Source organism: Perca flavescens, chromosome 7, assembly GCF_004354835.1.
Source record: "Perca flavescens isolate YP-PL-M2 chromosome 7, PFLA_1.0, whole genome shotgun sequence".
Taxonomy (NCBI): Eukaryota; Metazoa; Chordata; class Actinopteri; order Perciformes; family Percidae; genus Perca; species Perca flavescens.
Window position 1 is genome coordinate 26,740,646 of NC_041337.1, and position 16,134 is coordinate 26,756,779.

General features: G+C 40.5%; 1 protein-coding gene across 1 annotated transcript in view; it reads right to left on the bottom strand.

Moving 5' to 3' along the window:
* ajap1 (adherens junctions associated protein 1) overlaps positions 1-16,134 on the bottom strand; it is a 50,932-nt gene that overhangs the window by 34,473 nt on the left and 325 nt on the right. The window contains exon 1 of the mRNA XM_028581900.1: positions 15,580-16,134. This exon is cut by the window's right edge and continues 325 nt beyond it. Coding sequence (XP_028437701.1) covers positions 15,580-15,608 — 29 coding nt within the window. The 5' untranslated portion in view covers positions 15,609-16,134. The remainder of the gene's footprint in view (positions 1-15,579) is intronic.

The window sequence follows — 16,134 nt, forward strand, 5'->3', positions numbered from 1 at the left end:
GCTGACTATGCAATTCGCTAGGATAGGGATAAAGGCAGCCTATAATGTTTCCTGCTCCTGGCACTTACCAGTATTGCTGATGTGAAATTAACTCACATCTAATGATGTAGGCCGACTCTTCTTCTTGAGTTTTATTTTTACACGTAGCATATAGGCCTAAGTGATTGTATTTGCGCCCCCTGCTGTTGGCTGTTAATATCGCTTTAATAGACTTTTTTGTGCCGACGGCCGACTGGACTTTTCCAGAACGCACAGATTGTCAGTCCGTCCCTGCTACTGGGGGAAACTCAGGGGATTATTTTGTCACACATATTTTCCAGCTTTTGTTATCATTAATGTTGTTAATGTATTTTGGTTAAAACATTGTTAGTGAATAGAGGAACCTGAGTAGAATATTGATTTGCAGTAGTAACTACGGATCAAATCAGCATTATCTAAATGGATGGTCTAATCAGAAAGTATGTTGTTGACACGTTGTATCCGGTGACAGTCACCATTTTATCTCAATGACATGGAAGCACATCACATACGTAACGCTTGCAACATGTCAGGTACCTTGAAAATGGCGAGCAATTCCCAATGCTTGATGATTCTGCTCTTCCCCCAGAAAAGATCAAAGCAGTTGTGTGCTGTGTAGACTATTATGTGCAGCGATTCTGCAAACCAAGTGCCAGTGGGGCATAGATAAGCAAAGAAACAAAGGGCAGGATATACAGTAGTCTCTGTGAATGAGGCCAACTTTAAAGGCTCTTCGGAAGCCTTTTTAAAATGCTTCACAGAGCCTCGATGTTTTAGTAATCATAAGAAGTCAAGCTTAACAAAAAGTGGCAAAACAGTACAGAATACATTAAAGTAGCACTGCACAAAGGGCTTATTAAAACAGTCTAAATTTAGAGCCAAATTCCTTCCTTACAGTGTATATGAATTACTGTCCAGAGATTACAAGGGGCTAATGAAGGATTATCTGACTCTTTGAACTCATCCGTTAGACCCTGTCAAACAAAACTATTATCTCTGCAGCTAATCAAATATTGCACCTAATTATTGTGTTCTGCACTGTATCTCTGCTCCACTTCCTGTGTCATCATCACACTGTGATCACTTGTGCAAAGTAGGTCTTAATTAGAACTTCTTGGGAGTTTGCAGAAGTGAGGCCTCAGCAGATAGGCTTCCCACCTGAGGGAGGTGAAAAAGGCAATGGCTTCTTCAATCCCCTCGCCCCCAGCCTGCCATCAATAGAAATTTTATCAGCATGGTCTCGACAGCCCTGCCACTGAGCACACTTCATTTTCTAGCCAATGCAGCCATTGAAAGGTGCCCTGTCGAAGGTGACTCCAACTCTGATGAAAAGCTGGGTGTGATGGCAGACGCTACCTTCCAGGAAGGTTTAGACTGAATCAGTGGGTTATTGTTTTTTAACCTCTCAGTGGGGTTTTTCCTGCCTCGGGAAAGGTGCTGCTATCAGCCTTGTGTTAACAATTTCAGAGTTTTTTTTTATTCAGGGTAGCACTAGCAATTGATAGAGCATTAACACGCTGAACTATGGTATCCATGTCTTTCTCAAACACTTCTAAAAATGGCACTTGGAAGAAGAAGAAAAAAAGATTCACTGGGGAAAAGGTTCACCAGCTAGAGCTCATGAAGTTCCAAGCTGCAGTGGGTTTTCTCTCGTGGGTCCAAACAGACACAGCAAGAGTTTAAAATAAGGTCTGCATCTCAAAAAATATTGTTTTCACTAAATTTACTTTTTTGGTTTTGTGTGGAAGACTAGTAAATGCATCAGCTTTCTTGAATTATTGTAATAAAGGATATATTCAATAAATATAAATGTCTCTTAAATTTGAAACTTAGATTTTGCCGACGTTCGTTTGAGTTCAGTGGAGAAGACAGCGCCGCAGTCATGTAATCACGACTTCATTACGTTTCATAAAATTCTGAACCAGCGGTGGCAAAATGTATATAACGGAAACACTGACGCTGTCCTAGTTGAGGTACTCTTTAGCTGTATGAATACAATCTTATATTTCAATTAATATCAGCATCTTAACAGTATCACTAAATACTAATTTGTTACTTAATTTAATCCCAACAGGGGTGTTTTTAAGTCAAGTAATATATTTGGGAACAGAGAACCATTGTCAGTATGTTAGGATGAATCCTTTGATTCCCCCAAAACTTTCTGTACCTCATTCAGGGATAATTTATACAAAATAAAAAATATTAGAATTCGGTCTAGTTTCAGGAACAAAATATAAAGGAACTTCTCCACCTGTGATTCATGCTTTTGTGCTGAACTGCTGTATCATAACCACTTTCAGATGCAGAAGCCTCTGGGCTTAACCAAACACTTGAACTGAACAAAACAGAGTCTACTGCTGGTTTCAGCACAATAAGGATTACCTAGTTACTATGTTGACATTGGTAATAGTCTTTTTCTGCTTTAGATGTGGGTAACTGTGGCTTTCCTTTTTATATGAAATATACCAATTCAAATAAGATTCCTGCTCTCTCACTGAACAGTTGTAGTTTATTTTATTAGAGCAAAACATGAGGAAAATCTGAAACCAGTAACATGTCTACATGCCATTTAAACACATTTTATAAAAGACGAAAAAGACTTCCTGGTCATGATCTAAGTAGGTTATCCATAACACGTTATTATGATTATCATAATGTAACAATTTCACATCTGGTTAGTATCAGTCAGTGGATACATGTTTCATATTTACCAAGCGGCTACAAGATATACTGTATATGCACTATGGGGGAACATCTGAAAGAATATGATGTTCATCATTCCTTTGAAAGTGTCTGCACAATCAGATATGTTTCCAGTTGGAAAACGTCCTTTTGGCATTCAGTGCCTGTGTGGATCATTGTATTAGAAGTTAATCAAAGCCAAGCTGTCTGAAAAACATGACACTGTCATGGCTTTCCTCAAAAGCCTCCAGGGGATGTGTGGGTTGGTTAAGTCTTTCTTTAAAATCATACCTTTTGATGCATACTATTTAGTAAATCCAGTAGCTGTATTGCTACATTAAACAACTTTAAAGGATTATGGATTCTGCCAGCCCCGAGCACAGCCCGTTCACACTGGGGAGAAGACTCTTAAAATAGAGACTGGGGGGGGGGAAGATATGCAGTATGCATTTGCATTACCCTAAGAGAGCGACAGAGATGGAGAAAGAAAAGAGAGAAAAGGGAAGGATCTATGTGGCAGTCTTAGCCCTCTGGGTGGGGGGGAGGGGGGTCTCTGATAACATCCAGGCCATAGAACAAGGATACGTCTCCTTTCAGATGACTCACTGTGAGGGCACGCACACAGGAGTGCAGATTGGACCCCACTGGCTTAAAGCAAGCTGCATTTGACTGCTTCATCAAACTACAACAATGCCACCTCGAGTGTGTGTGTGTGTGTGTGTGTGTGTGTGTGTGTGTGTGTGTGTGTGTGTGTGTGTGTGTGTGTGTGTGTGTGTGTGTGTGTGCGCGCGAGAGAGTGAGAGTGAGAGTGAGAGAGAGAGAGAGGAGGGGATTATATACAGTATATACAGTATATATATCAGAGACCTGAAAGAAATTAATGGAATGAATTTCTGATGTCACATGTATGCAAAATCACATATAATAGAGAACTGGGGTGCGGACATCACCTCGGGGCTAGCCAGAGAGCCAGTTCCAATGCCATCTCATATTGGGTCTTTTTATGTGTTATAAACCATTGTTCAAATGTTTTTTTTTACTGCTTATAAATGCTAAATAGGGGGACAAATAAGTGTCACCCATTTCTTTTTTCAGGCTTTCTGAAAAAGTCATGTACTTTCCACATTCTAACATAAAAGTATACAGTGTTTCCACATAATTAGATTATTTTTGTGGTGGTAGCTGAATGGGGGGGTGCTAATAACTTGTATGAAGAGTTGGGTCTTAATGATTCATAACGTTGTGTCAAGAACATAGAGAGATTAAGTTATAAAATTAACTCGAATGTATCAATTTTGGACAAATTGGAAATATGTGTGTTCATGATACTAGTCATTCGTAAACTCTGGACTGATTCCATTCAGGAATTCAACCAGCAATCTTCTCTGCGGGGAAAAGCTGACAACAACCTTTTCTCCCGCACATTACCATGTTTCAATTCAGAGTGTGTACGGAGGGGAGGGGATATTTAGAGAGGGGTCAGTTGTCAATGGGTTTGTGAGAAAAGAGAGCAAGAGTGGAGCAAGGAGGGGCTGAACGAATCAATGCACTGTGTGCGTGCAGCTCTACAATGACATAAGATTTAACACCCCAAAAAAAATACAAATAAATCAATGTATGGGAAACAGCGAGGGGAGATTGTTCACTAGTTAAACGACTGCGGATTGCGGATGGTGGTGGCGGCAGCGCTTGCTATTAGAAGTTTGTGTTAAAGGTAGAGTCAGCGATTCTGGAGAAAGATTGATATTTAAACATAACACCCAAACAAATAAATATTTTTTTACCAAGTTGGCAAGGTAATATTATATTTATTTTTCATTACTATCGTGGTGTAGCTCCATTCCTCGTGGGCCAGAATGTGGAAGAGGGAGAGTATCCAGAAGAGAGTCGGGGGGCTGAATACAACCAACCCGCCGCTAAAAACTACAAAATCATCTACTGTATATGATCAACTACAATGACCTTTGGCATTTAATTAAATGAAACATGAAGTTATCCTATCATCATCACAGTATGGTTGCACCAAAAGTGATAAACATTGAATTATTTTCAAGCCCTATAGTTACACTTGTGTGTGTCACCATGACATTGTATTCTGTTCACCCAAACACTCTATACAATGGGATGGTGCTATCGTTTTTGTGCATCAGCAGCTCAGACAGGTTTTACACAACCTGACATGATACTATTGCTGAACCCAGGAAATAAGTGCACTCTCCATGTGTACAGTAAGTACACCTCTCCGCTGTCCAGGGAACACATCAAACTCCTGTTCCACAGATCATGGATTTGTCAGCTGAGACTGATGAATGTACCGTACATAAATGACATCACACACTGTCACACTATGATAACACATCCAAGCTTTCAACAATAGAGGAGGGTGTATGCCATTTTAGCATCACTGTAAAATCACAAGTGCATGAAGTCTTAGGGAGCTGAAAAAAATACCACTTAATCTCCACAAAGACTAAACTGACCTCTAAAAAACCTGAACGACAACGCTGACGCACAGTAAATAATGCATCACTCTCACTTATTGGAAAGCCTCTAATATAGTGGTAATTGCCTTGCTATCTTATAGAAAACATACATTCACATCTTATGGAAATGACTCAGACCCCTCTGTGATTAGTGAAGGAAGAGTTTCTTTTTTTTTTTTTTTTTTGCTGCAGCATATTGAGAAAAAGAGGGCATGATAATAGTCCTGCTCTGCCCTTCCCAGTTCCATTAATTTCAGCATGTAGCTTTAAGAGAGTCTGACCCAGAATAATCACTGTTTTCAAGAGGAGGTCAGCAGAGATGTACTGTAAGGCTGAGACAGCCTCAAGTAGGGAAGCTCTAAACAATTGACCTAACTACTGCTACAAATCGAGATACAACACAAAATCACAATACTAAGGTTATTTGTGATATATTACATAGGTTTAAAGCGATACACTAGTTTACAGACAGACAGATATAAGGGGTTGTAATTCCTTGGTGAAGAGCAAGAAAGTGAACATGTTTCATACATGCTTTGTCTGAGACAGGTTTTTCTTTTAAACTGCTTGCTTCTTATGAGTTTTGAGAGAGCAACTGACAGATTCTTCTCTTTAAGAGAATAGCAGGGCCAGTGTGTGTGGGGAGTGTGTGGTAGAGCGAGTGAAAGAGTGATGGTGTTTAGCTTCGGAGTGAGTACTGACTCTAGAGTCCTAGTCTCGTTTTGTTGTTGTTTATTAATTTTAAAGAAATGGCAGAGCAGATTCCAAAGACAAATCCAGTGTGGCAGGGTTTACATTTTTATGATGTAAATTGAGGGAGCAAAAGCAGTATCAGCTTCAAATATCGGATCAAGAAAATCGGCTAAGGCTGATGAAAAAAAATCGGCACTAAAAAATCCATATCGGTCGATCCCTAGTGCTTTCTGACCACGGTGGGAAATCTGTAGCAGGAAAAGTTTACCCTCTCCTTGATATCATGTTGTTTATGGAGAAGGAGAACCAGGGAATGAGTAGGCGGGAATGCAACACTACCAAGCCATGGCCAAGCGATATGTAGTTACATTTTTCGAGAGGTGCATGTCAGGCTACGGTGTAGGGACCAGCGTATGTTCCTGTCTCCACATACCTACATACATAGCCACGGCGTAGATTTTACGCAGAAGTATAAATCAAGCTTTAGTCCTATCCTAAATGTTAACCCCAACCTTCGAATACAGTCTGTAAGGTGGGTGCGACATGAATGGGTAACCTGTAAACAACAGCATGCCATGTTTACTAAGCAACCGCGGTTTGAGCGGTCAGTGAATGACAAACTGTTTCAGAACATCGTGACTGACTTTAAGAATAATAGGTCTGTGGTGCCATTGACTGAGATTGATGGGGGATTTTGTAAGAGAGTTTCAACCTTAAAATATCTTGGGATTGAGATTGACAACAGTCTTACATTTACTGATGCTGCAGCTTCCAAAGCCAAACTGCAACAGACAATTAATTTCTTGCAACAGTTACACAAGATTAATATGGTTCATTGTTAGGGGTGGGAAATTACCAGAGGCCTCACAATACGTTATCATCACGATACAATAACATTGCGATTTTAAAGGTCCCATGACATGGTGCTCTTTGGATGCTTTTATATAGACCTTAGTGGTCCCCTAATACTGTATCTGAAGTCTCTTTCCCGAAATTCAGCTTTGGTGCAGAACTACAGCCACTAGAGCCAGTCCCACAATGAGCTTTCCTTAGGATGTGCCATTTCTGTGTCTGAAGCTATTGAGGAGGAGAGTGGGAGGGGCAAGGTGGAGGGTGGGGGTGTGGCCTTGACCAACTGCCACTTTTCTCGTTTGAAAGCCATGATGTCTCTCTCTCATGGGTGGGCCAAATTCTCTGGGCGGGCAAAGCAGAGAAAGGGGAGGTAACCTTGCTTGTTATGACCTCATAACAAGCAGATTCCAAAACGAATCATCTGAGATTTCATTTTCTCAAAGACAGAGCAGGATACCCAGGGCTCGGTTTACACCTATCACCATTTCTAGCCACTAGGGGACCATAGGCAGGCTGGGGGAACTCATATTAATGTTAAAAAACCTCATAAAGTGAAATTTTCATGCCATGGGACCTTTAAAGATACTGCAATATTCTACAATATGTTGCAATTTATTACCTTTTTTCCAACTTCAAATTTTTCCAATTTCAAATCATGTCCGCAAAAGGAAACTTTGTCAACATCTGTTTTATCTAAAAAGATAAATGTCTCTGTTTGTTTATCTCACTTAAATTTTATTGCTGCAAAATGGGATTGTCAGGCAGACAAACTGACCAACACATATATAATAAAAGATTGATACTTTGCGTCTGTGTATCGATACAGTATTGCCACGGAAAATATCGCGATACTATGCTGTATTGATTTTTTTCATTCATTGTACTTTTTTATAAGTGAGTATCAAGAGGACTGCTACAAACTTTATCACATCATAAAGACAGTGAGTAAGACCACTGGAATTGAACAGGCATTAGTAACACGACTTTCAATGATTTAATAACAAATATGATGCCAAATATGCATACACTTATAGCATACAACAGAAATATGAGCTGCATCAGAGGGTCAAAATACTGCAACATAGAATCATGTGTACTCTGAATGTAACATCTTGCCACCAGGGCAACAGTTTTTCATCGTTTGAAAATACACTGGAGGCCTTTTAATGCATATGACAATAAAGTCCTCTCTTCCTTGTCACAAACTGAAGTTATTCATATATCTCGGTTGTAATTTTGTACTGCTGCTTTATCTTATTTGTGTGCGAGGCTCTTATGTGCTTGCACAGAGCAAAACTCTCAAGGGGAGCGAGAAAGTATGGGGGAGCTTTGATTCTACAAGCTCCAGAAACACACTTACTCAACACACTCCCTGACCATTCTACTCGCCTTAATACACCTGTCTCTCAGGTGTTCCTCCTCCTTTTACACTGTTCTCTAAACACGCTGGGGACAACAGACAAATGAAACCATGGGTGGAGACAAAAAAAACTGCATTATTTAAAGAATCAAACTTGAAGGCCTTGATGGATTTGTATAGCCTAAAACAATATTGATATGACTTCTCTTTTTTTTTTACCAGCTATTTACAAGTTACATAACCTGTAATCCTCTTATCTGTTCGCCTGGGAACTGACTTCTGCCAAGACCTCCAGTATTTGTAGCAAACCTGATCACTGCATCTGAATCTGCATCTGTGATATTTCACCAAGCAAAGCTTTTTGGCCACACTAGCATCTGTTAGCAACATCAGTTCACCACATTGGTTCAGACTGAAGTGTCTGGACAGCTACTGGATGGATTGACATGAGATTTGGTACAGACATTAAAAGGTTCCCAAAGGATACTGTAAATCCTGTAAGCTTTGGTGATTGCAAACCCACTACACACTACGTAAAAAAATGATGCATGTCAAAAGCTGTTTTTCTGCAATGTGGCGAACAGCACTTTAGGCATTTGAAATGCATCTTTGTATGACATAAAACAAATGCAGAATGAAAAAGCATCTATGTTACAACTCTACGAGTAATTCTTATTCATAGTGGACCAAAGTATTTAATGATGCTACGGTGTCATAGAAAGTTATCCTAATCTCAATCTCCACTTGCAGAAGTAAATAAAATCCACACAATAGAGTGTGATCATGCGTACAGTTTGAAAGAAACACCCAACTGTCATTTAGGGAAATATACGGCCATTATAAAGGACGGAACTTCTCAGAGGAATGTGTTATTCATATGAAAAATATGGCAGGGCTGCCTTTCCAGTCCAATAAACTCAATAAAACTGTTAATGATAAAGCAAATTGAAAGTGTCAGAAGGTATACAAAATGCTAAAACGAATGCTCTGCAACCTTGATGAATGGTGCTGCATATTGGATATTTATGAATTATGAGGCTACATGGCATGTTCCATTATTCCATTTAAAGCTCATTTTAACTGGCACCTGGCCCACAGTCTTGGACACAATAGAAACTGTTATGACACTGAAGGCAAACTTTATCACATTGTTGAAGTAGTGCTTCACATATTGTCAGACTCAAAGGTGAATTCTTCGCTGAAGGAAAGCACTAAGCCTAATTCATCACAATTGTCTGCAGGCCTTAACGTGTGTTAATAAGATAATGTGTTCGAGAGAGAGACAGTCAGAATACTGCTATCAAATAACATTCTCACACAGTACGGCATGCAAAGCATTAGGACTTCTCTAGAGACATCAGCACCTTTCTTATCCACCATAATTCTCACAGACGGTATCATATTGTGGCAGCAGCTCAAAATGGACCATTAGCAAAATGCTCTATTGTTATTTTAATCCGGTTCTGCTCATTTTATCCTGTGCTTGGCACTTTTTTCCACTCTCTCCTCTCCGATTGTGCAGAGCACTTTTCAAGAATGAAGCTCTAACAGCCTTTTTATTTCTGAGGGAAGATCATTGGGGGAGGGGGGATGGGGGGAGCAGATTCTGGAAGTTTAGGGCCTGGTGTCTGAAAACACAACTTATAAACAATAGGTGGATCCAAATGCATTATATGGTTATTAAAATGCCATCACACTCATAATTAGTTAAAGCTCACACTGCTCCTTTAAATGTCATATGAGCGCAGGGTCTGCAAGAATAAATACCAAACACGACAACAGTGTCAGTCCTAGGAAAAATAAAGCTCAGGACAATTTCTGATATAATTATATAATTATCCTGTGATTATATAGTCTTATGGTGATTTATGGCACCATGACCAACATTTAAATGCTACATGTTTTCTGATCATTTCACACTCACAAGCATGAACCAGATACTCAAGCCAACGAGTATTTGCCCCTGCTGAGGGGGTTCATCCTCCGTCCACTAAAAGTTGGAGCTGTGACACCTCTGAATCTCTATTTGCATCCTGTTGAATATGCAATGCCTTTGTCGGAGCTCAAGAGGGCTGTGTGCACAAGCTCACAGACTAAGCGAGAGGGCAAATACAACCCAGCATGTACACACACACACACACACACACACACACACACACACACACAAATGGTGGTGGCAAACTCTATTGCCAAAATACACAGGAACCAAATCTCTTATTCCCATTATGTTGTGTATCTAATTTGTTGATTATGGAAGCTAAATCCTCCTAGATCCTGCTCCAACTAAGTGAGATGCCGCTGAGTGTGACAAGCATTGAGACTGGCCAGGTGTTAACAAACGCTGCTGCCATTTCCCACCAATCAACAAAAAAAACACAGGAGAAACTGGCACTACACAGAGGTATTCCGCTTTAAATTGGCTCATATTAACAATATCTCAATAACAAATTTAAACTCAACATTTAAGATTTAAAGTGCCTTAGTTATCAATAAGCAACATATAAAACCTTTATTAGGACATGAGTTGCATGTACTACAGAATACTTTGAACATTCTCTAGAGGTCAAAACATTAATGGGGGGAAGCTGAGTATCATCTTTGTAGATAGATAATCTTCTGTTTCGACCTTTGCTTTTGGACAATGCCAGTGTGCTGGAGTACAGTACCTGTCTTCAATTGGACTTCTATAATACATTTCATCTTATCACATCTTATATAAATAAAAATGCATTGTTTGGAATTATCTTCATGCGTTGGTTGTGTTTTTTAGAATGTCAACTGCATGAGGTTGTGTAGCTTTCAAAAAACTCTCAGTAGATATCCTGTATTAGGGAGATAAATACCACAGTTGGCTCTCCGTAGCGTTCCAGAGATTTATGGATCGCTTCTGTGTAGCAGGCCTCTGGGAGGCAAATATTGACTATAAAATCTTTCAAATGTTTTGGTACTGGGCAACACACACACACACACACTCCAACCATGAGCTGCGGCAGCTGCTACTATGGTTGTCGTGTAAGAAACATTGTTGCATTGCTTAGTTTGGAACGTAACTCATAGAGGAAAACAAACAAAACATAAAAAGGTTGGGGTGGCTGGAGTGTGTCTGGTTTGAGGGGGTCTAAGATGCAACAGCCAAAGGTGTTTCATCATCCCATTAATTATTCCCACTGCACAATGCCCTCCACTAGAGTGTGCATGACCCACATGTTCAGAAAGATAAGCAGGGCTGTAAAGAGCATGGGAATAAGGTGAAAAAGAAGGAAAAAAGGATTATGCTTCAATCAACTCAGCCCCTCTCTGTCAAAGTTTTTATTTCAGCCCATGTCTCAATCCACATTAATTACCCAAGTCGCTGGGAACAAAATAAAGAGGGTGTGGGGTGGGCTTTCTTCTGTTCATTTATGAAGTATTTCAGTAGAAAGTGGCCCGCTGAGAGGCGCTCGCCCGCGCCTGGAGAAGGCTAGTTAGTTGTAAGGGCCATGACGGATAAATCTGATCCTTTGTAGAGGCAGTATTGATCCAGCAAAAGCTCACTACATGAATCAAGTATGAGCGCTGTGCTGTTAGTTCCTTCACTCTGTGGGATGGATGTGCTTTAGCGCAATAGAAACACACATTTTCTCATGTAGCCAAAACTGGACAAGTTGGTCATTAAGCCCAATCAGGCTGAGGGCTGCTGGCACTTTGGTGGGAATCTGAATTTTGGGATTTTAGTTTAGGAAGAATGCAGTGTCATTGCTAACCCAAATAGCTATTAGAAGTTATATGTGAGTTTAAAAGTAAACACATACATGCACTTTCCAATTCTCAAATGACGTTGGCTAAGATTAGAGCAAGTTGTCATCCAGTTAAACCTGCATGAAAACCTGCCTTAAGAAGCTGTTAGCCCACCATTGTACAACATTATTTTTGTCAAGGTTTAATGTCCCATGATGGTCTAAATCCTGTTTCCCAGGGGGTTTCAAGTCCAAAGAGAAAAGTAATATACGTGTAATCCTAGTTAATTAATATTTATAAAAACAACTTTGGCCAAGAATGCATTAATTCAAGTATTTTAATAGTTTTCCAAAAGCTTTACGAGCTGAACTCCAGTCCTCTCATTTTAAGCATCCACTGTGCAGTTATGTGTCATGATGGGAAAATGAACCGGCCGTTATGGTCTAATTCTGCCATAATGTTTCTTCTCTGCTAATTGCTATGCCAGTCAATGACGAGACATGTATGGTTCACCCCCGTCCTTAGCAACAGAACAGCAGGTTTCTCTCTTCTTCTCCATGTCTGTTTTGTCTCTTACACTACTTCACAGGGACAACCTGTTCTGGTGCTTCTAGATTTAACAGACTGCTGAGCACAGGGTGTTTACAACACGCACACTCACACACAGAGAGAGAGAGACACACACACACACACACACACACACACACACACACAACACACACACACACATCTCCAGAGGATAGGATCTCAGGGAGGCAACACAGCCTATTTCACTGCAAATTAGGTTAATCACGCTCCAGAGAGGCCCAGTTAATAATCCTCATAGAGGCTATTAAGATGGCACCTAAATCACAGGAATATTTGAATATGTGATGGACCCTTCCACAGCAATGGCAAGCTTAGCCCTGGAGTTCTTGGTAGAGCTAGTGAGGATGACGACTGGTCATAAACCCTACACAGCTTTAGACTGATGATGTTGTGCAGGAGCAATTGTTTCTCACCACAGAAAACACCTTAGTGTAGAGTAAAATATATTAGGAACCCTATTTCATTAAGCCAGCGATATTTTTTAAAATCAGAATTAGACTATTACTCAGATACAAAACAGATTTCTTTTTAAGCTAGAATAGGACACAGAATACCAGAATACTAAATACATGATCACCAGGAATATCAATACATATCCTATCATATCATATATATACATTTCTGAGCTCTTGTAGCTCAAGATTTATTAAAGCTTCCATCTTTCTTTTTCCTACTGTATATTCCATATTAAGAGACCTTTCGAACTAACACTCCAATCACTTGACATATCGCAGTTATCCTATCCCCATTAATTGCAATAATGTATCCAGGCCAGAAAAACCTACACATGCAGGAACTGTCACCTGTACTTAACAATCCTGTTGTAGGCAAGTGGAAACTGACAAATGAAGCCCTCGTGAAAGGCAACTGGTGTCTCCGGCAGTAATATTTTGCAGCTGCACTGTGCCTCAGCGGTATGAGAGCTCACCGTGGGGAACCTACGACTGTGTGACGTTTGTGAAAGGTTGAGCCCGGAGATGCCAAGGCCTGGGAGAGGTGAATCCCTGCTGGTTAACCAGTGAGACACTCTCTCTACTGGGAGCTTGTTTTAATTCTGTACCATTACAGCAACTAACATTTTCTCCTTTGAGATAAATGCATGAAGCCTGAGTAACCCATTACTCTGACTGAAAAGTGTCACATTTAAGTGCCAGTGCAGCATGTGCTTTTATTCAAGCTAACAAGACATGTTGGTGTACTACTGGCACTTTTTTCCCCCTTTCCATCAGCACCGTAAATAAGTTATATGCTGGTTATTACTATAGTGAGAATTTATTTATGCACACTATGCAACCTAATGAACAAACCTCTTGCCATTGCCAAGTTTTAGTGTTGAGTGTTTCAATTAGGATAAAGCATCTTTCCAATGTTAAAAGATTTTCACTTAGTTTTTGATGCTCCAGAAATATTTTTTTTTTATTACAATTAGCTTGGAGTGATTAGTTTAAATTACATAATTTTGTGAAATGATAGCATGATACCATTTGCATACCATTACACTGAAAGTCCAACGCCAATACTGAATTATCACAAGGCCCAAGTCCACAAAGTGTCTTAATGAGAAAGTTTGCGAGGAATGCATCCATCCATCCATCCATCCATCCTTCTCTCTAGGTTTGCTAAAGTCAGTGCTGTTGCATTTACGCCCACATATCAAGCTTCTGTAGGTGGTCTGTTCTTTGTCTGTTTCAACAGGTACAGAAGCTTTCTCTGCACATGCTCACTGCCCATTTTTTCTTGTGGTTATTCGGAGCAAAAAAAAACGGATAACATCAAACACAACCTGTATAGGAAAGCAAGGTTTTTTTTCCTACACACTAAATGTTTAGAAAACCAAATATTGCCATCACTGACTGATAATAAATGACAGCTTTTAGCCTGTGATGACAAACAATCCCATCCCACATCCCATTTTTACATTCCACATCATGTCAGCGAGCAACAGGGACATTTCTGAGGATGGAAATCGGTTTCTCTGTGCGTCTGAACGATCCATCTAGAGATATAGGACATCAAATGCATTTCATTTCATCATCTTATACAACTGCTCTGTCTAAGGCGTGTATTGCCATTACCCCGGGAGGTCAGCCCTACGAAGTACAGTGTGTGTCATGCATAATAAATGAACGGCTGCATTGGGCGGGAATTAGAGCCACCGGTGGGGTGAGATCCAGCAGGTGGCAAGAGAATCCCACCGCTGGCAGGTTTGGTCTCATTTCTTAGCGTGTCATTACCTCTAAACCTATTTTACGGTAAATGAGCTCAATTTTAGCTTTTGTTTGCGGACTCCCTAACTGAGTCAAAGTCAGGGGTGGACTGGTCTCCACAATGCCTCAGTTTAGGGATATAAAAATCTATAAAAACAAAGAGACTATCCGTTTATTATTGTGTTCTATGATGATACAATCTTACACTGTAATAAAAGAACAGTAGGAGACAGGAAGCAAAATGCGAGCGGATGTTTTTGGGGTGAAGGAGGTAAAGCTTACCTCTCCATCCAGCCAGTCTACATGTCATCATTTTCTTTACCTTGGCTAAGCACTACTCAATACACACACCCGCTACTTCCATATTTATCAGGCTTTCAAAGCCAACTAATTACCAATTGTTGTCTATGGGAGCGCGTGCATGTGTTTGTTCTCACAAGCGAGGATCGAGGAGCTGACAGCCTCAACCTTGAGGGCAGTGTATGTGCGTGCGTCTGTGCACGTGTGTTTTGAGCGAGCGAGCGCGCGTGTGTCTGTGAGTGTATGTGTGTGTGTTGCTTGCGCCGCCGAACTGTTGGCGACCCCCAGCGTCCAGGATGGGAAATGTTCGATCATGTTCTTCTTTTAAACATCACAAAACATATCCATATACAGCCTCCGCCTTAACATACGTAAGAGTCAACACTACAGCGGAAAATAGTCGGTATGTTTGAAGAACTTTGGTACAAGAGAATCTACATTTGCATGCGTTTTACAGACATACTGGTACATAGCCTACTGAATGCTATAATCCACTCATCAATTCCAGCAGACTGTCATAACTTGCAGTGGCGTAGATTAAAAAACTAAGACAACATGTTGTCGAACAGCGGCGTCAAATGTGAAACATCACCGACATTTGTCGTCTCCCCCCCAAGCATTTGCAAATTACAATGTAATTAGGCTACTATAACATGACATACAAATGTCCATGTCTTACCTGCGCGCAACACTCCGTTTTATCCACATTTTTTCGACTGCCGAATCCTACTCAGTCCTCCAGGTATCCTCCCATTTAGATGGGTTTCCTCCAAAGTCGTCAATAGCTGATAAAAACACTCAAGTGACGGACCTTACTCCCGCTGTCAGTAACGCAACCATTATTTAAGCCATATCCTTCAACGTTGCGCACATCAAATTCCTCCAACAACGCTGCCAAATCCCACTCAAATTACCGGAACAATAGTCAGGTCTCTTTGAAGTTGCTTGTCAATTGTTCTTTTGGCGATAATCTTCCTCGTTATCAGTTAAACGGAGAGTCCTCCTGCGCGTGCAGGAGGACAGGTGAGCGGGAAACCGACAGAGGTACCCTCAAACTTTGCCTTCACGGAAATCTTTCATATCCCCACCGGCTGTAAAGACAAAGATTTAAGGTGCGGGTAGCAAAAACAAGGCATGTAGTTGGCATCCTCGTCGCTGAAATGACAGTGCACCTTCTCCTACATTATTGAAAGGCAGATGAACGTCCAAAAAATTGGGGGTGGAAGATGAGGAT